The sequence below is a fragment of the Ailuropoda melanoleuca genome, chromosome 14, assembly GCF_002007445.2.
Source record: "Ailuropoda melanoleuca isolate Jingjing chromosome 14, ASM200744v2, whole genome shotgun sequence".
Lineage (NCBI taxonomy): Eukaryota > Metazoa > Chordata > Mammalia > Carnivora > Ursidae > Ailuropoda > Ailuropoda melanoleuca.
The window spans coordinates 92,478,171-92,500,190 of record NC_048231.1 but is presented as its reverse complement, the minus strand read 5'-3'; the positions used below and the strand labels follow the sequence as shown (position 1 = coordinate 92,500,190).

At 35.3% G+C, this 22,020-nt stretch overlaps 1 protein-coding gene across 1 annotated transcript in view; it reads left to right on the top strand.

The window, feature by feature from the left end:
• Window positions 1-22,020, top strand: part of PIGN (phosphatidylinositol glycan anchor biosynthesis class N) — a 39,744-nt gene that overhangs the window by 13,621 nt on the left and 4,103 nt on the right. Inside the window, exons 9-16 of the mRNA XM_034642211.1 lie at window positions 211-393; window positions 5,794-5,933; window positions 8,507-8,606; window positions 8,711-8,803; window positions 9,754-9,845; window positions 11,634-11,742; window positions 13,828-13,936; window positions 16,911-17,013. Coding sequence (XP_034498102.1) covers window positions 211-393; window positions 5,794-5,933; window positions 8,507-8,606; window positions 8,711-8,803; window positions 9,754-9,845; window positions 11,634-11,742; window positions 13,828-13,936; window positions 16,911-17,013 — 929 coding nt within the window. The remainder of the gene's footprint in view (window positions 1-210; window positions 394-5,793; window positions 5,934-8,506; window positions 8,607-8,710; window positions 8,804-9,753; window positions 9,846-11,633; window positions 11,743-13,827; window positions 13,937-16,910; window positions 17,014-22,020) is intronic.

Genomic DNA, 22,020 nt, shown 5'->3' with positions numbered 1-22,020 from the left:
GGGGCTCCCTGCTCAGCGGGAAGCCTGCTTCTCCCTCTCCCACTCCCTCTGCTTGTGTTCCCTCTCTCACTGCCTCTCTTTCTGTCAAATAAATAAATAAAATCTTGAAAACAAACAAACAAACAAACAAAAAAACACAATTGTCCTGCCTTTAAAACTTGGGTTTTCTGATTCTTCCATGTGACAAGTTATGTTTTCCTTCCTCCATAGGTCTCCCTTTGCAAGGAGCTGATTCATCTTGCATTGAAAGGCTTGTCCTATTATCACACTTACGACAGATTCTTCTTGGGCATCAATGTTGTTCTTGGTTTTGTGGGATGGACATCATACGCTGCTTTGTTGATCATCAAGTCTCATTCCAACCTTGCTAGAGGTGTCAGCAAAGAAGTTAAGGTATGTTAAAAAAAATACAATGGAGATTCAGATAATGGTGTAAAATCACTAGGACCGGGGAAAGAAATTGAATCAAATCAGCTGTAATGAGTTCATACAATGTGCATACGAAGTCGTACTAAGCTAATTCTTACCTTTCATTTGCTTTTGTTGTATTGGGTCTTTTTTTTTTTCTCTCAGTTATCTTTATTTCTCTGGTTGGGGAAAAGGTATATTAATAATAATGGCCCTGTAACTTAAGAGCTATAAAGATAGCTGTATAATTTAAATTCTCCTTTGGCATTAACTGTTGATTTTCTATTCCTTTTAATAATTATTTAGCATGTTATAAACATCCCGTATCTTTCGAGTACAGGTGGTCAGAAAACTACTTCAAAGCAATATATTTAACTCTATCTGATATTAAAAGTTTAGGAGCTAGAAAGTGATAAAATCACTTACTCAAAATGTCCCTTTTTAAATAATGTATGTGCTTTTCTGGAACTATTCTTACCTTCTTTCAATTTTCTGAAATTCTTAATGCAGATTCTCAGAACTTTCTATTTATCCTCATTTTAAGAATTAGTCCCTAGTTTACTGCATTTTGGATGCAAAAAAACCCCAAAAACCTTTAATAGTACTTCATATAACTGAGTAAATCTAAAAGTACATATATGGTTTTAGTACATTAAAACTCTTTATTCTTTTAAAATATATTGCTAATTATCATTTTTTAGGGAGAATATGCCATTTCCATTTTCTTTACTTCATTCTAATGATTATTACCATGTCCAAATCCTCTACAAAGTAATATATCTGGATGATATATTGTTATACTAACAGTCTGCAAATATTTCCTGTAGTAACTTTTTCCAATTTTATATTTTATTTTTCTGTAATGAGGGAAGGAAGAACAGTAGTGTTTATTCTAATTTTTTATAGTGCGTTAGTGCATCTTAAATAATTTCCCTCAAGTAATTTTCATAATTTGAATGTATGTAAAATTGATGAGAAGAGGAATAATTTTTGACATGGTAGCAAAAGAAACAGAACCAACCATGTTTTAGCAATGGCATTCTGCTGGGTACTTGGAATTTATTTTGTCATTTTAGACTCCTAACAATGCTGGAAGTAGGCATTATAATTTCATTTTAGAAAAGAGGAAGCCAGAACTGTTTTAAGTATTTTGCAAAAGGCCACTGAGCTAGGATGTGGAGGAATTGAGATTTGAATCCAGAACAGTCTTGTGCCAAACACTGCTTTTTCATGTTTACCTTGATATTCGGGTGGTTGAGAAAAGATACGAAGTCTTTAGATTAATGAATCAACACAATTTCATGGCTGATAGTTATCCTTTATTCATTCATCTGATAATGCAGTGAATGTTTGAGTGTACAGTGTAATGCTAACTGCTGCCTAGGCTGGCCAAAGAAATATAAAATCCAGATTCTGCCCTCAAGGAGCCTGGAATTAAGTAAAGTAGGTAAGAGGTGTGCACACATAATCACTTGATCAGATGTAGGTTGCTATACTACATGACATTGCAAAAGACAGCTTTAACACTTAACAACTTTAATATATGTTGTTTGACTGTGATACAAAGACTATCAGATTTTAAATAGAGGAGAGCTCACTTTAGCGAGGGTGATGATAACAGCAAAAAGTAAGTCTTGGTGGAAATTTAACAGCTATAGGAAGAGGATGAGAATTGAAGCAAATCGAATGATATAAACAGAGGCAGATTTGGGAAAATGTATTATTATGCTGGAAAATAAGTAACGCTTACTGAGCCGTACTATCCCAGGACTATCCTGGGTACGTTGCCTGTGTTATTGGATTAAGCTTAACACTACTGTAAATTTGGTGGTTGTGATTCTTGTAAATACAGGTGGGGGAATTTAGGCTCAGAGAGATACATGTTTTCTTTAAGGACACACTGGTATGAAATAACAATATTTACTGATACTTAAATTCAGGCTCTTTCTACACCATACTGCTTTCAAAATAAATAGTTCAGTTTGGGCAGAATGTGGAATGTTTGTTCAAGGGACTAATAAAAGATTATACCAACAGTATAGATTAGGCTGAAATAATCAAAGGCCTCAAATGGTGGACTATAGATTTTAAACCATTAGTGAGGAGTTGGTGCATTCATTAGAGTTAAACCAGAGTGAAAGAACCAGCGGGATCTATATATTAGGATATTTAGTGTAGGGAATTGGCTTATGTAATTGTGGGGGCTAGTTAGGCAAATCCTAAATCTGTGGGTCAGGCCCTCAGAAGGGGCAGACTGGAGCTGCAGGCAGGAGCTGAAGCCACACTGGGTTGCACTTTCTTCTATAGAGAAGCCACCTTTGTGCTCTTAAAGCTTTTCAACTGATTGAAGAGGCCCACCCCAATTACTTAGGATAATCTCCCTTATGTAAAGTCAGCTGATTATGGACTTTAATCACATCTACAAGATACATTCACAGCAACACCTAAATCAGTGTTTGAAGAACTGGGGACGGTCGCCTTGCCAAGTTGACACACAAAACTTACTGTTGCAGTTGAGGTTATCAAAAATATTTTGAATCCTTTTGTTTTGTTTGCAAAAACATTCTGATTCCTCTTCGGGTGAGTGTTTATAACCTAGTGAAGTGATGCAGTCTGAACAGCTCTGAAGGAAGAATAAAATGCCAGTGGTCCATAGCCCTAACTAAAGGGAGGTTTGGAGAGCAGTTAGGAGGTCAGATGAAGCCCAGCTGTGCATGTATTAGAACATGATGCTTGCAGTCGGGGTGTAGGGAAGCTTCACGGGGGATGTTGTTGCCAAAGTGAAGTCTTTTTTTTTTTTTTTTAAAGATTTTATTTATCAGAGAGAGAGAGCACAAGCGGGGTGAGGGGAAGGGAGAGGGAGAAGCAGGCTCCCCGCTGAGCAGGGAGCCTGATGTGGGGCTCAATTCCAGGACCCTGAGATCATGACCTGAACCGAAGGCAGACACTTAACCGACTGAGCCCCCAGGTGTCCCCAAAGTGAAGTCTTAAAGGGTGACTAGGATAGCCAAGTAGAAAACAGGGAGGCCATGCACAGCGAGAGCAGCATGTGCCAGGTGAGGAGGGAGGTAGCATGGCTTCTTGCAAGAGCTGCAGGTCACTGATGCGGCTAGAATGTAGAGGGCCTGCAGGGGAGGGAGCGATGGGCTTGCAACAAATATTATCCTCATTGCCAGCTGAGGAAACAGAGCTTTAGACAAGCTAAATGGGTTAGTCAAATTAACGAGCAACTAGAAGGACAGCATTGGAATTAAATTTAGGTCTGACTCCAAAATTTGTGTCCCTTCTACATGACAGTGTCACCCAGATTATACAGGTCGTTTTTAATTTATCTCCATTACAAGCAGTGAATATCTTCTTTTCTTTAAATGTAATTTGCTACAGCTCCTCTTACTTGTATTCTGCATGTAACTTCTACATACTCTTCTCCTCTGCTTTTTTGCCAGTTCAAATGTTACTTGCTTTAGAACTAAATATCCTTATTTTGCCACATGCTTTCCTTTATTTTCTTATTACCTAATAAAAATCCCAAAATATTAATCCCTTAAACCAAGTCTTATGATTCCATCTTGACCTGTATGGTTTGAACTCCTTGAAGGCCATCACCTAGTACGGAGCACAGCATAGAGTGTGCAACTTAATAAATGCTTGTTGGATGAAGGAGTGATCATAATGCACCAGGATGGCTCGTTATCATGTGTTTTTTGAGGGGCCAGAGGGCAGTGGGGAGTCAACTTATGATAAAGTGGAAAATGCCCCCCACTCTTATTATTTAAAAGCCTTTCAATCTCTACTTCAGCTGAACTGAATTCTTTATGACTTCATTTCCTACAAGTGGATGTCATTGGTAAGGTCTATTTTAGGTATCAACGGATTAGATTATTGTACTATATTATACTGACTCCAGAAAATCCCTGGAATTTCTTGTAGATACTCTTTTCAACTTCTTTTATTATTATTTTACTATTCTCAAAATGATGTGAAACAGTCTCACCTCTTAAAATGAATACATGCCTCAGCTATCTTCAGCTTATAGACTCCAGCTCTATTTGAGATTTGCAGCTTGTTATGGGACCTTCCTTGCTGTCTCACACCTTTCCATCCCCAGTGCTATTCACTTAGAGGTTTCTGTAGTGCCTGCTGGGACTAATCCAAAGAAGTGGGGGAGGAGAAATGACGGTAATAATAGCAGCTGTTTTTGCTAGGCATTAATGACATTCCAGGCTTTTTGTTAAGCTCTGCATAATCTAATTTAAACATTACCAACCTTGATAAGTAGATATGGAATTATTATTCCCATTTTATAAATGGGATGAAGTTAAGTCTCACTGCAGTTTTGTACTTTGCTCATGGTTGTATATCGTTGCACATAGAGCAAGTGACTGAGCCAGATCTTGAGTTCTGATTTGTGTAATTCTAAACTCTTAATCACATTGCTGTATTTCACCTTCCTTTTTACAACTATGTCCTAGTTTATCCTTGTTTCTTACTTCCTTTCTGGTGACATATTATGCCTATAAGGAGGAGTTATCAAGAGGAAAAAAATCTCTTGTCTCCCTCCCCTACAATTCCTCTACTCCAGTAAGTAATTCTTCATTCTCACCTTATTTAGCTTTGGCTAGCAAAGTGAGAGGAAAACATAGACAAAACAAGGAACAGACAAAAGAGAATGCCGTATTATCCCTCCATTCCTGGTTTGTTCCTCTGGTGCTCTTCTTAGCATCACAGCTTTCCAAAGGTGCATTCTTTTTCCAGTCACTGAAAATGTCTGTCCCTGAAGCTTGCTTCATCACTCCTGGCCCAGAGCACCCATGGGCCTGCGCAGTGCATGGAGGCCATCACTCATGGCTTACATTGAGGAACTCCTTTCTTGTTTGGCAGGTGGTTGGGAAGAGAAGATAGGACTGAATGAACACACTGTGGTTGGGCAATGGAGAGAGGAGCGTGGGCAGCATGTCAAGTTGGAGTTTGAATAGATAGAAGCATTGTTCCAAAGGAAGATTAAGTCCCACAGTTTATTGTGCATTAAATGGACTTTTGTGAGCTGGTCAGGGAGCTCAATCAACATTTATAAGATTGTTACTAAGGAGAAATATGTTCAGAGTTCCAAACAAGTTACTTGCAAACAAACTTGAGGAACATTGTCACTTTTAAATTGAGAATTGCCTAATTGCAACAGTGCCAGGATATCCAGCTTTTTCCTCTGTAATGATATTTCTCCAATGACAGGACTTTTTTTAAATGCAGTTCTTCAATTAATCAGGTAGTTGTGTGGAACCATTGAAAGAAAATAGTAATATGTCTCTTCACTTTATAAAATCTCTTTTAAAAACCTATCAATTAGCATCAGTTTAGAAGTATTTCAATGTTCTGTTTGATTTTCAGAAACCAAGCCACCTCCTGCCATGTAGTTTTATAGCTATTGGTGTTTTAGTAGCATTTTTCCTGCTGATTCAAGACTGTCCCTGGACTTACTACGTATATTGTTTGTTGCCAATGCCAATATGGTATGCTGTGCTAAGAGAGTAAGTAACACACCTTGCTGTCTTATTTTACACTTCATTGACAGTTTAATTTGTATTTAAAGTGCGTTAGATTTCTGTAGCATAAATCATCAAAGATATTTATAATATACCTTCCAATCTCAGCCCTCTCACTTCATTTATAGCAGCACAAATGTTGCATATAAACATCTTTTTGTTTTGCCTTTCCCTTTTGACTTCATTTTTTATTGCCCTGGGGTAGTACTGACCTGTTCCCTTCTTTGTGTATCCTTTATAAATAAGAAAAATCTGGACTACAAATAGAATAACATTGATGTTACTATGCCAGGAGTAACTTATATTTTGAATTTGTCTCATCATCTGAGATTCCAGTGTATTTTTGTTTCACAAGGAAATGTACTTGTTTTCTTTCCACACATTTTTGCCCTTCTTTCATAGCTATCATGTAAGCCTAGATAAATGGAACTTTGTAATTAAATCCAGGCTAGTGATGTGTACATACAGAGAGTGGTGGATATTATTCACATGTGCCGTGGTTTTTTCCATTAAGTGCCTCCTCACAAGCTGGAAGTAAAGTGGATTCTTACCATTGTTGAAAACATCAGGGGTGCCTGGGTGGCTCAGTCCGTTAAGCATCTGTCTTCAGCTCAGGTCATGATCCCAGAGCCCCGCATCGGGCTCCCTGCGCAGTGGGAAGCCTGCTTCTCCCTCTCCTACTCCTACTGCTTATGTTCCCTTTCTTGCTGTCTCTTACTCTGACAAATAAATAGATAAAATCTTTAAAAAAAAAAAAGGGAAAGAAAAAAGAAAACATCAGAGGTAGAGCTCTCAGGCGAGTTTTAAGCACTTTAAAATCACTCAAATATTGGAGTGGCTCACGCAATCGGCAGCGAGGCTCATGTTGCACGGCTCGTTGACCTCTAGATTTGCACCAGTAATCTAGAATTTAAATTTAGTCTTTGGTATCCAAGCATCCTCTGAGCAAACCAGACCCCAAAAGCAGACCAGGGAATAAGAGTCCAGACTTAAGGGTATTTTCAGGGTTGGCCAGCATGTTTGTCATGACACAATGTGTATTTTTATTCTAATTTTTGTTAACTTCAGCTTTGACCGCGACATCTATTCTTTAAAAGATTATACATTTAAAAATATTAACATATTAAAATGTCAAAAGTAAAAATTAATATTAAAATGTTTAAAATATTAACATTTAAAAGTATAAGACAAAAAGACACTAACATAAGGACATAGTGTTGCTTCTCCATTTGAAAGGGATGGGATTGCTGGATATATGTACTTAAATCAGATTTTTTTCTCATGTCATTTACTCTGGTGTAAAAATTTTTAGGGGCGCCTGGGTGGCGCAGTCGTTAAGCGTCTGCCTTCGGCTCAGGGCGTGATCCTGGCGTTCTGGGATCGAGCCTCACATCAGGCTTCTCCGCTAGGAGCCTGCTTCTTCCTCTCCCACTCCCCCTGCTTGTGTTCCCTCTCTCACTGGCTCTCTCTCTGTCAAATAAATAAATAAAATCTTAAAAAAAAATTTAGAATGAAAGTTTTATCCTTGCAGAAAATTCTATTCTACTACAGAACCTCTCCTGAATCATTAAATATCCCAATTAGGAAGATGACGTATGTATTTAAACTTTAAAAGGAAATGTGATTTTGAATGTACTTTGTGTTCTATCTTTATCTTTTTGATAGATTATATAGAAAATAAAACATAAAAATTCACTTTTTTTCATAAAATCTTCTAAATGATGTACAAAATTATCTCGTTTTCCTATGTTTATTCACTGTTGAGAATAAAAGAAGCATTCTCCTTTGGACTGGTGTTATCTTTACTTTCCTACATGGTACCTTAGTAGTTTTAATAACATTATGTGGCCATTGTTTTCAGTCAAGAAAAGATCATAAACCAAATGATACTGACCTTTTATAATTACCTACTTAATCACTACAAATGCTGAAAAAACTTTTTCCAGTGATGAAATGTAAAAAGTACTCAAGTATGAAATACATTTTTAATGGTTATAGATTTACATTTAATTACAATGAGTGTACAATTAGCGACATCTTAAATTGGGTTTGGAGAAGGTTATTTAGTTCAGTGAAAAAGTGCAGTTAAGATTTTCTCTACCTAGATTAGGAAAGCCTATGCTTATTTTATTAAGACAGTTGAGATTTCAATATAACCTTGGTGAATTTAAAATTTTTTCCAGTTTTTATCCATTTGGGTTCATTGCATCTTAATTTCTGATTCATGTATCTGTAATTGTATGTACTCATGTTTAACCTAAGATCAAATATTTATTTATCATTAATGTTTATTTTTAAAACAAATTTTTGTGATCATTATCAAATTCAGAAATTACACTTTTTCCTAAAATACTTCTAGCTTTCAAAAAAATGATTTAGCTAAGTGAAGCCATTGAAAGAAATCTGTTAGAGATTATATTAGTTTTTGAGTAACCTATGAATTGAGAAGTCCCTGATTTCTAGGTTTGCGCAGTTTTTATTTTTTACCATATATTACCTAAATTTTTTGTTCAATATATAGTATAAATAAGCTTTTTATAAATAATCTTGTCAAACAGGTTTCAAGTCATTCAAAACTTTGTCATATCACTGTTGACCTTTCCTCCAAGTCAGTTGGTTGGATACCTGTTCGTCTTTACCCTGGGAATTGAAGTATTAGTGAGTAATTTACCGCATTCTAGCATTTTCGGATCTCTTTCATACATATGTAACTCCTGTTAAATGACCTCATTTTTCATTTCTTCTTTGGATTGCATTGCTAGGTTCTCAGTTTTTTCTACCGCTACATGCTCACAGCTGGACTTATTGCATTTGCGTGTTGGCCATTTATCACTCAGCTATGGACTCGAGCAAAGGTACAAGTACTTGTTTTGACATTGGACAGATTAGTAGCTACTTTGTTTTGATGTGTGTTTAACTCAGGGAATTGTTCATTTTTAAAGAAAAGGGTAGAATGTATTCTTACATAAAGAGCCTGGTCTTTTTGACAGGAGGACTGAGGTTACCTTTAAGTGATTCACATAGACTTTCATATCAAAATGAATTTGGTCATGCCGTGATTGAAATACTATGAGGCAGAACTGGTATGTCCTCTAAATCACTTCCTAGATTCCATTAGCCTCAAATATCTGAAGGATGGTATTGTCTAGAGCAGTGCAGTGGCTTAGGAAGCAGTGCTCTGAACTCAAGTCAGAAGACTTTCTGACTAGCCCTGAGAATTGGCTCATGTTTGCACTTTGATACTTTTTAATGAATGAACCAGGAGGATAGAAATATCTTCTTTCCACCCTATGAGAACTTATAAGATTCTCCAATTAATGGGGTTATTGATAATTTTTTGTCTTAATCTAATTGCAAAAGTATTTTTACTTCCTTCCCTCCTGAGCTCAGTCACTTGCAGGCCAGCTTTCTTATAGATGTCATCAGCATATGGTATAACATAAGTTGATTGAAGCCCTTGCTATGAAATATGACCCAGGTTTAAATCCTGGCTGTTTCATTTACTGGTCGTAGAACTGGTACCACTGGTACTTTAACATCTCTGAGCTCCATTTTCTCATCTGAAATATTGTGAGTAGTATAACCTACCTCATGAAGTTATTGTGAGAATTTAATCAGATAATGCTCATACTATACCTAATACAGTACCTATTACATGACAGATCCACCGCCAAGAGGAACTATATTACAATTTAAATAGCTCTAAGGCTTTGCATGTAGTCTTCACAGCTGCACAGTCCGTGAAACAGTAAAGATAATTTTCTTTACCATACTTGTCTAAAGATAACTTTTTTATTTATTTTAGAGCATCTCACTGAGTTGGATTTTCTTCTCTTTGCTCCTGGCAGTGTTCCCACTGATGCCTGTTGTAGGACGAAAGCCAGATATCTTTCTAGTGTATGAACAATATTTAACTTATTTTCTTTTCAATGTAATTGTTTTTCTCAGTCAGCACTGTGAAATATGAACCTAATCTTGGTCATGAGTTTCAAAACAAACTAGTGAATAAACTAAAAGTTAAAATACTAATATCAAACAATTAGTCATAAATATTGGCTCAGGCTCTGGGGAGCATTAAAGCTCCTTGGTGATGCTTCTGGGCCTTCAAAAAAATGAAATTGGGCCAAACAGTGATAACTTAAAATGCCAAATTAAAAAAAAAAGTCTAGAAGCTTTTGTGTATTGAGGAATCAGTAAAGGTTTCATATGAAAAAATGTTGTTTGCCAAAAATGGAAGTATCTAAAGGCTGTTGATGTAATCTTTGTCTTTGCGTACATCCACACTTTAAATGTCTTAGAATAATGAAATTCTCTTCTATTCTAATCAGCATGTAATGATCTCTAGGGGAGAAAACTCTGTACCTTGACAACTTTACGCTATCTGATCACTTAAACTGCTAGAAAATTCTATATACCTTACCTAATTCTCCTCCATGTTGCTGTCACATTTATTTCTTCTCAATATATCCTGAATAAATCTGTAAAATAATTGATTACCTTTGCTTTTGACTTTACTTCTAAATTATTATCAAGAAATCCATTGGCTGGCTGTGTGTATGTTCATGTGCGTGTGTATGTGTGTGTTTGGCAAGCTAAATGATCTGTATATCGTGTAACATTTCCTCTCATTTTCTAATCATGCAATCATCTTTGTTACTTTGTTTTGAACTCTGTATAAGCAGCTTTTTTAGCATTTTAACCTAATCTTTAATTGACAAGGGTATATCTTTTTTAACTGAAGGAATATTAACTAAATGATATTTTTTAAAAGTATGTGTTGATTTTCAGTGAACACATTATCTCATTTCTGTGAAGTACTAGTATGGAATAAGTCAGGAATTATTCCAGAAAGTCAGTTTATTAGCAGAGCCTAAAATAATTGTATTGAATTCTAAGACCATTCTTCTAAGCTGTAATTTATTAGTGTTACTAAGTAAAAACATTTTGTATCTGTTATAAACTATAATAGTAGGTAAGAAGATGAATTCAAATATTTTCATTTATTTCTTGCCTCATATTTCTGTGTGAACTCTCCTATTGTCTTTACAAAGCCCCTTTCTCCACTTTTGGTCAGTCTCTGCCTTTCTGTCCTGCTCAAGCAGTGTTAACATAGTTGAGTAGAATTTATATACTAAAAGGAGAAGAGATTATATAAATAATCTCCATAGAAATTTGCCACTTGCATATTTTACTGAAGATGAATTCAAGAAGCAACCTTGTTAAAACATGAGAAATCTAATTTGTATTTTTAAAAATTATGTTTTTTCCCTCTATGCTTAATTTAAATTCCTCAGTGATTTAAGTTTGTGCTGGTGTTCTAGTTAGCTATATTTGCAACTTCTTTATTTTGACTCCTGGTTCATGGAGTCCGCTGAGCAAGGAGCCCAATGCGGGACTTGATCCCAGGACCCTGGGATCATGACCTGAGCTGAAGGGAGACGCTAAACTATCTGAACCACCCAGTTGTCTCCCTACTGCATCTTCATCCTTTGATTTTTATTCCTGTTATACCAGTGTATCTATTTTGCTTCTTCATCTTGATAAAACCAAATGACTGATAGAGTCTACATTAAAGTATCTATTTTATATATGTGTTCTATCTATTTTATATGTGTTCTATTTTTATATATGTGTTCAATAAATATCTTAAGAAAATTTGAAATTGTGAATTGTGTTTTAAACCAGAATGGGTGCTGGCTTGCTGGTTCTCCTGCTATCCCTGAGTGTTGTAACATCTCTCATAAAAAGAAAAGATCATTTTATAAATGAAGAGCTGCTGTTACATCTATTTCAGGTCAGTTACAGGTTTTCAACACCATGTTATACTAATGATACACCAAATGGGTCTTACGGTTGTATTTAATGATATTGTTCTTAAAATGCCATCACGTTTACATTGCTCAGTGCCTGCCAGCTGAGAAGAAAGTTCTCTGTTAAGATATAACACGGAAATATATTCTCTAAAAGGTATGAAATAGCCAAAAGATCAGCTGGAGGCAGCCCAAAGATGCCAAGAGAACAGAGATTAAGGAGATATAAGAAGCATATCCATATTGACCAAAAAGCTGAGCTATAAACGACCCCCTTTGTACTGAGATTCTGTGTTGTTCTCGTTGGGAGAAGAGTGATCTTTGAAGTGAAAGCAGCCTCTGGGTATGTTTATATGAAGAATAGCCAGTTTAAGACTTCAGATGACGTGCCAGGGAAAGTAGACTTCACCTTGGTTGCTGGCTTTGGTGTGGCAAAAAGAATTTTGAACTTGAGGTTTCAAAATCGAGTCAATTCCCAGTTATACTGTATACTAGATATGAAATTTTCAGTGATATAGCTTCCGTCTGTTTTTAATCTGTAGAGATAATATCTATTAGAGTTGTGAAAATTAGAGAATATATAATGTCATATTCTGTAAAATGAGAACTGTTTTGTATATAAGCGTGGAAACTACTTGTTGGTTTTTTAACGAAAAATTAAAAAACACATCCAAAACACTGACAAAAGAAAACTTATAGGAGTCTTCTCAAAAAATTTCCTCTGAACAAAGCTGGGGTAATAGAAAGTAATGCTAAGAACACTCTAAAATAAAAATAGAACAACACTTAAAAGTTGTTAGTTTATTCTTGGAGAATAATAGAGAACATATAAAAAGAGAAGAAATATTTTGTCTAATGTCCTGTCAAGACATAGGAATGTATATTTCATTTTAAATGGTACACTGACTGGCTTTACACTAAAGCCCATAGGTAGCTTTGACAGAATTCACCTATAATCATGACTACTTTGGCAGAAGTGGATGTTCCTGGATCCCACTCTATAGGAGCAAATATCATGTTAAAATTCTTGGTCTTTGTTGGAAATACCCCTGAGTTGGTAAATCTGTTATGAAATTTCTTTTTACAATAACTTTATTAATTTGGATTAATTGCTCTATTGTATAGCATATTTTTGGTAATTCCGAGATAAGTATCTTTGACATATTAACATCTCTGACATGAGAATGTGTCTTACAATTGAAAGGATCCTAGGATTGTGTCACAGCTTTAGCAACAGAATTTTTTTTTCTAAATTCACGGAAAATATAAGAGAATTAAAGGTATCTCAAGGATTGATGATGAGGTTGCTAATCTGATATCTAGGAGATTTTACTTTATTTACAGCCGTAGCTATGTCATTTCTTAAAAATGGCAAATAATCCACTAGTTCAGGGGTTAGCAAATAATTTTCTAAAGAGCCGGATTATAAATATTTTACGCTGTGGGTCATATGGAGTCTGTTGTAAATTCTCAGCTCTACTACTGTAGTGCAGAGGGAGCCGTAGACTACACTCGGATGAATGAACGTAGAATACACATAAGTGACTGTGTTTCAACGAAACAGTATTTCTAGGAACAGGCCACCAGCCTACACACCATAGTTTACCAGTTCTCCACAAGTTTATATATATTCCCTGGAGAATAATGTGCTCCTTGTGTTCCCAGGACCAGGTGAACATTCAGGCCACAAATATGTGTTGAATCAATGGATATGACTGGGTGAGGGCCACAGGTAGAAGACAGTCAACCACATTGCACCGTCTGCATTTCCATGAGTTAAGAAATCTTCGATGTTAATAATGAATATTTCTAAATAGATACAGCGTGATCATGTATACCAGACTACTCTTGAAAATGTAAAATGCCTTATTTCGTGCTTGTAAAGGAGGGTCTCTACTTACTGCCAGAGTTTTATCTTGTAGCTTTGGCTGTGAGATGGTGAGCTGGTCCAATTTCAATAGCTTTGGGGCTAGATTCCAGTTGTTCGAGCACTTTTCTAAGGATTCTTTTTATATATAAGTTGTTCTCTCACCACTTTCTCTTCTGATGTGTTTTGTATTTACTTTCAGATGCTGAGCATCGTGCTTTCCATGTGTGTTGCGTATACGACCCATGACAGTTTGCGCAAGAAACAAGGGCTGCCTCTTTTTAACCAGATCATTAGCTGGATAACATTAGGTAAGAGGGCAATCAAACTAAATAAGTTAATGTTATTATATCAAGTCATGTCTTAAAATTATCCATTTATATCTATATTATTGTTATTGAAAGAAATAATTTTGTTGAATAAAAATAATATGGTTTAACCAGCTGTGATTTCTATCTCATGCTGGAATTTGACAAAGAAAATTAGAACTTCTGTGACCATTCACGTGTTAATAAGAATTACTTGATAGAATATTACTGGCTGTATATATATGTATATATAAGGCTGTATATTTATTCACATCTGATAAAACTCTAAGGGATTCCCGAAGAGAAGAAATTCTTTTTTTTTTTTAAATGATTTTTTATTATATTATGTTAGTCACCATACAGTACATCCCCGGATTCCGATGTAAAGTTCAATGCTCCATCAGTTGCATATAACACCCAGTGTACCATGCAATACGTGCCCTTCTTACCACCCATCACCAGTCTATCCCATTCCCCCACATAACGCCGGGATCACGCCCTGAGCCGAAGGCAGACGCTCAACCGCTGTGCCACCCAGGCGCCCCCCTCTGTCCATTTCTTAATTGGTTTTTTTGTTGTTGTTGTTAATGAGTTCTGTGAGTTCTTTATATATTTTGGATATTAACCCCTTATCTGATATATGGTTTGAAATATTTTGTCTTATTCCACAGGTTGCCTTTTCATTTTGTTGATTGTTTCTTTTGACATGCAAAACTTTTTCATTTGATGTAGTCAGTGTAGTTCATTTTTACTTTTGTTGCTTGTGCTTTGGGTGTCATATCAAAAAAAACTATTGCTGAGAACAATGTTATCCTTAATGTTATCCCCATATTTTCTTTTAGGAGTTTTATGCTTGAGTCTTTAATCCCTTTTGAGTTAATTGTTGTGAGTGGTGTAAAATAGAGGTCCAATTTCATTTTCCTGCATGTGGTTATCTAGTTTTCTCTACACCATTTGTTGAAGAAACTATCCTTCGCCACTGAGTGTTATTGGCTGTGTTGACAAATATTAGTTGACTGTGTATGTGGAGGTTTATTTGTGGGCTGAGCATATATTTTATTTTATTTTCTAAAGATTATATTGATTTATTTGAGAGAGAGTGAGCACAGAGGGAGAGGGTGAAGCAGACTCCCCACTGAGTAGGGAGCCTGATGTGGGGCTCGATCCCAGGACCCCGAGATCATGACTTGAGCTGAAGGCAGACAACTTAACCAACTGAGCCACCCATGTGCCCCTGAGCATACATTTTAAATAAGACATTTAGTCCTTGAGACTGAGAGAACTAGGCACTAGAGGATGCCTACCAAGTGCTGTAAGGCATGAGATAGTTGACTCATAGGTAGGTCAGCAGTATCTCCAGAGATCTTTTCCAGGCCCTAATTCACCATAGTCTAGTTCCAGTGAGCACTTTCTGGTAATGTGCTGTGATCTCCAAATGGATTATATGTTATGAAACTGGTTCTAACATGTGCCATTCAGAATGGGGACTCTTATTTCCCCCTTTAGCACCTCATCAATATTTTAAACAAAAGTAAAACAAGAATAGAAAGTAAAGTAAAGAAGAGGTCTCATTTGAACTAGCTTTTATAATAAGAAATATTAAAATGTTACTATTTTCTGTTAAAATATGTATCAGGTGAGGATAACAGTATTGGAACTACACATCTGAAAAAGATCAGAAGCTATTTGTCTAGGGGACTATCGATATAACTTTCAGAGTCATACATCTTGTAGTGACTTGACTTTGAAAGAGATTGTCTTTAAATATAACTTACTGGTAGATGTTGATTAGTAATAATAATAGCAGCTAACAGTTATTAAGCACCTACTGTATCCCTCGCACTATGCTCAGGGAGCATTTTACAGGTGAAGTTGTATTTAAACCTCATAACAATTTATTTATATCCTCTCCACTTGACAAATAGGAATACTACTTAGATGGGTTAATAAACTTGCCCCATGGTTAAAAAGTTAATAATGATTCAGCCAGGATTTTATCCCAAGTCATCTGTCTCCATACTCTGGAGTGTTTATTAATTCCATGCATGGTTCCTGCCGAACTAGGGTGATGAGGAATGTAGGCATATTTCCTTCCCAAAATAGAAATGGGGAGTTAATGTCTTGCTGCCCTTCTACTGAAGTACTTGCTTTCTTGTCCTGTGGGGAAAGATTACTTCATTGCTCTTACTACAACTCTCGTGTGGGGAAATCCTCTCCTGTTTTTCATTTTCTGAGTGGCACGCTACCACTGTCAATGCATACTTTGCAGTAGGAAAACTTGGGAGGAGGAGAAGGAGGTTATGAAAAATCAATTTCTGGGGAATAAGTTGTCTTTGAACTAAATGCCTAATTAAGAGAAAATTGGCTGAATCTTGAACAATGTGTTGTATTATTTTTTTTATTATTTATATTAGCAAATAACAAATTACTCATTTAGTGGTTAATATTACAGTGAACAAAGCTAAATAAAATTGAGAAAACCTGAGCCAAAATGTGATAAAATAATGAAATGTAATTTTAATTAAAAATGTGAAGTTTCATCGCTTCTCAGCCTTTTGGCTAAGATCAAATGTAAAAATGTGAAGTTTCAGGGGTGCCTTGGTGGCTTATTCAGTTAGGCCCCTGACTCTTGATTTCCGCTGAGGTCATGATCTTGGGGTTGTAGGGTCGATCCCCATGTTGTAGGGCTCCAGGCTTAGTGGGGAGTCTGCTTGTCCCTCTCCCTTACCCTCTGCCCACCCCCCACCCCTGCTCAGTCGTGTGCGTGTGTGTGCACTCTCTCTCTCTAAAATAAATAAATAAAATCTTTTTTTTTTATGTGAAGTTTCAAATTTCTTACAAAAATGATTAGGACAAGTACAGCCCATTTGAGAAGTTACAGAAACAATAAATTCTGTATATCATGCTAGAATCAGTGCTTCTAAACTCATACGTGGTGTTTGTCGTACTGACATTGCCCTGCTTTATTTTATTGCAGCCTCTTCCTTCGTCCTACCACTGCTGAGTCCTACAAGTCTCTTTGAGCGGTTGTTTAGCATTCTTCTTTCCTCGATGTCAGCCTACCTACTGCTAAGCACAGGGTATAAACTATTTTTTAAAATTTAATTTTTAGTAGCAAGTTTTAAATGATCTTGACATTTCTCTTTGAATATTTTACCTCTAGAAATGAAAAATGTATAAATCTGGTGGAATAAATTATAAATATTTTCTACTTTGTAAGAATTATATATGACTTGATCTTAAATCTTCTGTTTTCTTTTTCTTATTTTCATAGTATTGCCTGTTGTCTTTGTCTTTCTGTTTATTTCCTGAAGTTGCTAAAGTGATATTTCACTACAGTGTTAGAAAGTTCTGATTGATTATGGAGGAATTTGAAGTCTCAAACAATGACTTAGAAGAACTGTAGCATTGTTCCATTCCTTTCATGCACTTCAAATTATGCCTTGATTTGTTCATTCTTATTTGAATATATTTTCTTTTTTTTTTTACTCTTACATATATCATAGTCCAGATATTCCTTTTGATTCAGAAACTTTCAGAATATTTTCCCAGAAAGAATCCATTTTTACTTAAGATTTAAATTTTCTTACAAAACAAAAACTAGCATCTTGATTTGGGGTGGATCCTGAAATGTTCTCTAGAAGCCAGTGAAGCAGTGATACAATCTCTGCATCTACTTTGAAGAAAAGGATTCTTTACTTGCTTTTGAATTTTAGTTCATCCTTACCTAAACGCTTATGAGGGTGAAAAACGTGTACGTTATAACAACATTGTATAGAACAGACAAATCACCATCGCTCATAGGTAGCTCAAAATTTGGCCCAAATAGAAAATCTTAATCCCAACTAGGCTAAACCTCGGGATTCACCATTGTGCTATCAACAGATTATTCCCAGTATAGATGATTTTGTAAAGCCACTTTGGGTCCAAGACTTAGGTTCATTCTTTAGGAAACTTAGTTGTCCTAATTCAGAATTAGAGGGATGTTCTAAAAAATCTTTTCGTAATAGGCCCTAATATCCTAAGTGACATAGGCCCCAGGAGTTCTTGTAGTCCTCAGATAAGAGAAGATCCAGTGGGGTGCAAAACCTTCTCTTACCAAAGCACCCCCACACCTCCTGCCTTTTCTACTGCATAACCAGATCTGAAACACAGATGTGAAGGCGTAATATAAGCAACATGGAAATTTTCAGAAGTTACCTAATAAGATTTGAAGGGGGGCTTTCTTTGAGATTAGAACTTTGAATTTCCAAATAAAACTGGAAGTCTATCAGCATATGCTTACTCAAGAGTGATAAACATAATGAGACTTTAAAACTGTCCACTCTTAGGGAGCCTGGGTAGCTCAGTCGGTTAAGTGTCCAACTTTTGATCTCGGCCCACATCTTGATCTCAGGATTTTGAGTTTAAGCCCTGTGTTGGGCTCCGTGAAGCCTGCTTAAAAACAAAAACAAAACGGTTCACTCTTTTCCCCTTTATTGGTGAAATTTCAGCATAAATAATTTAGTTACAATCAGAAACCATCAAACTATATATGAATTAGTTTTTAGTCTAGATAAGAAGGTGAAAGATAAAATAATTTCTATTCTAACTCACTATTTTTGGGGGACACACGAATTTCATTAAGAGATCTGACCTAGAGGTTGCCTTAAGAAAGTATGTATTTGATAGGTTCCAGACATATGTGCCAACTTCTGCACAGTCACTTAATAATCAATCCCTTTTCTTTTTTGAGCCTTCACATTCTGAAGCAATAAACAAATTTAAAGGAATGTGTAGAAGATTTAAGAAATACAAATCTAGAAATAGATCTGGTTTACTGGATTAGAAAAAAAAGGAAGGAAGGAAGAAAGAAAGGATGATTAAAGTTGAATTTTGAGTGAAAAAATGTTTCATAATGTATAATGAATTAATCATGTGACTTGGGGATAAATATGGTAGTATTTTAAATCATCAATTTCATAGTCATAAAGATACCCAAAGCATATTACCATAAGCACATTTATTTTAAGAAAATCTGAAAAGCAAAAATTCACGTGCAAAGTCAGAACAGTAATAATGAGTATGACCTTATTATTGAATGTATTAAGAAATATATTATTCAACATCAGAAAGTATATTTCCTTTTGCAGAAAAATGCAACAGAGATAGCCTAAAACAGCACAGTCTAACAATTTCAATTAGTACAGTTTTCAATTTCAAATCAGTTTTGCAAAACTTGTAGTCTTCCTGATTGTTCCACCTCACTGTTTTGGACAATCTGGAGGGTTCTCTATGTAAATTAGTGAATAGTCAGAATTATAAGATACTTAAAAGAAATGCAGTTTTATTACTTTACAGAAATACAGTAATAGTAATCCTAAATTCTAACAATGTAACCTTGATTTAATGAATAAAGAAGATTCATTTCAATCAGCATTTCATTATTTTTATGCAAATGGAAGCTATTGAAATGCTTGAAAATAGTTCTCTTAAGTTTGTTAAACATTTCTCGCCAAAATTGTATTTATATTATCCCTTTGCTTGACAAACTATAATACAAAGCTAAATGCCTTTTCTGCCCTGTTGAATTTGCACAGAGACCAAACTAGCAGATCCTACTTTTGTAAGGTTTTACTATGTACACTGTGAGCCTGTGATGACATTTTATTGGCATTTCAGTTTATTAATTCAGATATGCAGACTTTATACAAGATATTGATTGTCTGAAGAAATAAAGTCCCATAGGAAGATTGTCTTTATCAGATTTATTCATCTATTTATCAGATTTATTCATAAGAGTATGAAATGAAAATGATTATAGTTTCTGAAAGGAAATAAATCTGTAGCACTATTTGTAGAACTATGAAATTTATGTTTTCATGTATTAGGAAAGAATACTTTCATATGTAACTGCGAATATTTTAAAAAATCATGGTCCTCTTTTACTTAGAGTATACACTTTCTTGATTCAATTAATCAACAATTGTTTTTTCTTTCCCATCCCCAGTGTCCTGAACACTAGACAAACAGGCAGAACAATTAGTTTACCCCAGGAGGATAATAGAGTTGTAAGCTGCTATAAAATAAGGACTTTATTTTACAGTGTTAGGCAATTACTGAATGCAACAGTTAAGTTATTGTGACTTAATTAGATTGGGAATTGAAAGATACAAAGAGTGGCTAGAGAAAGAATTTGAGTAGGGGAGCTGAATTGGTGCCATCAAGGACTCCCGTGGAAGTTGAACTAAATTTTAAAGAATGGCTAGGATACAGGCATTCTAAGTCAACATTTGTTTTTCAATTATTTTTTAAAAATCATTGTAAAAGTAGTATTGATCACATTTTGGAAAGTATGGATAAGGGGAAAAATCATATATTAACCCTACCCCTCCTGCTGATATTCTGATACATTCTTCCAGTCTTACCTCTGTCTTTGTCTTTTTAGCATAGTATTAATTATAGTCCATGTACTATTTTATCTTTCTTTTCTATGTAATATTGTTTTTATTTTAAGATTTATTTATTTATTTGAGAGAGAGAGAGAGAGAGTGAGTGGGGGGGGGAGGGATGGGGGAGAGGGAGAGAGAGTCACAAGAAGACTCCACACTGAGCGCAGAGCCCTACCTCATAACCCTGAGATCATGACCTGACTCAAAATCAAGAGTCGGATGCTTCACCAACTATGCCTCCCAGATGCCCATACCTAACATTATTTTAGAAGCATTGTCCCAGGTGGCTCATAGGCTTCCTAACCATCATTTTAATAGATATTTAATATTCTGTGATGTGGATGAACCTTGATTCACTTAGCCATTCCTCTATTTCTGATTGTTTTATTTTTTCCATTTTTTATTATAATATTTTGAGTTATTTTTTTGTGCACAAGCTTTCTGTATTGTTTCTATTATTTCCTTTGTTCATTTCTCACATGTAGTATAGGTAGACCATAAGAATATGAATTTATTTTTCATTTATTTTTTTTACTTTTGTCTTCAGAACAGTACCAGTTTATAATATCACCATTAACTGATGAGGGGTCCTATCCTTCACAGTGTTTGGTATTTTCATTTTTAAATAAGAACATCAACAGCTATTTTAATAGGTCAAAAATGGTACAGCTTTGTATAAATTTTCTGTACCTGTTTTACTAATGATATTTTCTCATATATATATAATTGTTTGTTCATGTACTTGGGCATTCTACATCTTATATGCCGAGTGACTTGTGTATGCTTTCTTAAATCCAAATACTTCCTTCTGCCTGGTCTTCAGTTTTTATTTTTATTTTATTTTATTTTTATATTTTATTTTATTCTATCAAAAAATGATAGAATTTAAAGCATTTTGCTTCTTTTGTCTTCTTGTGTTTTGGCTTCTCATGTAGTGCCAAATGGAATAGAATTCAGTAGTTGAAAAAGTTGAAAGAAATAAAGTTTTTTTGTTTTGGTTTGGTTAGTTTGATTTTGTTTTGTAACTTCCACTTAAGTAACTCAGTCAGCAAATACTTACTGTTAGCCGGGCCTGCAGTGGTGACAGGACTGACAGAGCTTTTCCAAACTAGCAGGAAATGCATGTCAGTGAACATGTGATTAAAACGGTGGGAGAAGAACTATTTGAGGGATTACAAAGGTGGCACATTTATCCCTAACTAGGCTGGAAGTGGTTAGAAAAGACTTCTGTCACTGTCTTATCTCATGAACATTTCTCCTTTGTCCACATTATGTCCACATTATACAAGCCTAGAGATGTACTGTATGTTATTTAATCACTCCCTAGCTTGTTTCCTGTCTTTGCTTTTTGTTTTTTTTTCCCTTCTGTAAACAGTATTACAACAGACATCTTTATATGAGAATTCTAGTGCCCATTATGGATTATTTTCTCAGAGTAAATCTGTACTGGATTATTTCTCAGGGTAAATTCCTAGAAGTGACATCATTGGATTATGGTATATGAATATTTTTGAGATTCTTGATGCAGAGTGTTGGATCACCTTCCAGAAATTGTTTATTCCTATATAGAGAGTATGAGAGTTAGTTTTCATTATACTCTTGTTGACAAGATTTTTTTTTTTTTTAAACAATCAGGGTGAACCCTGCATCACCCTT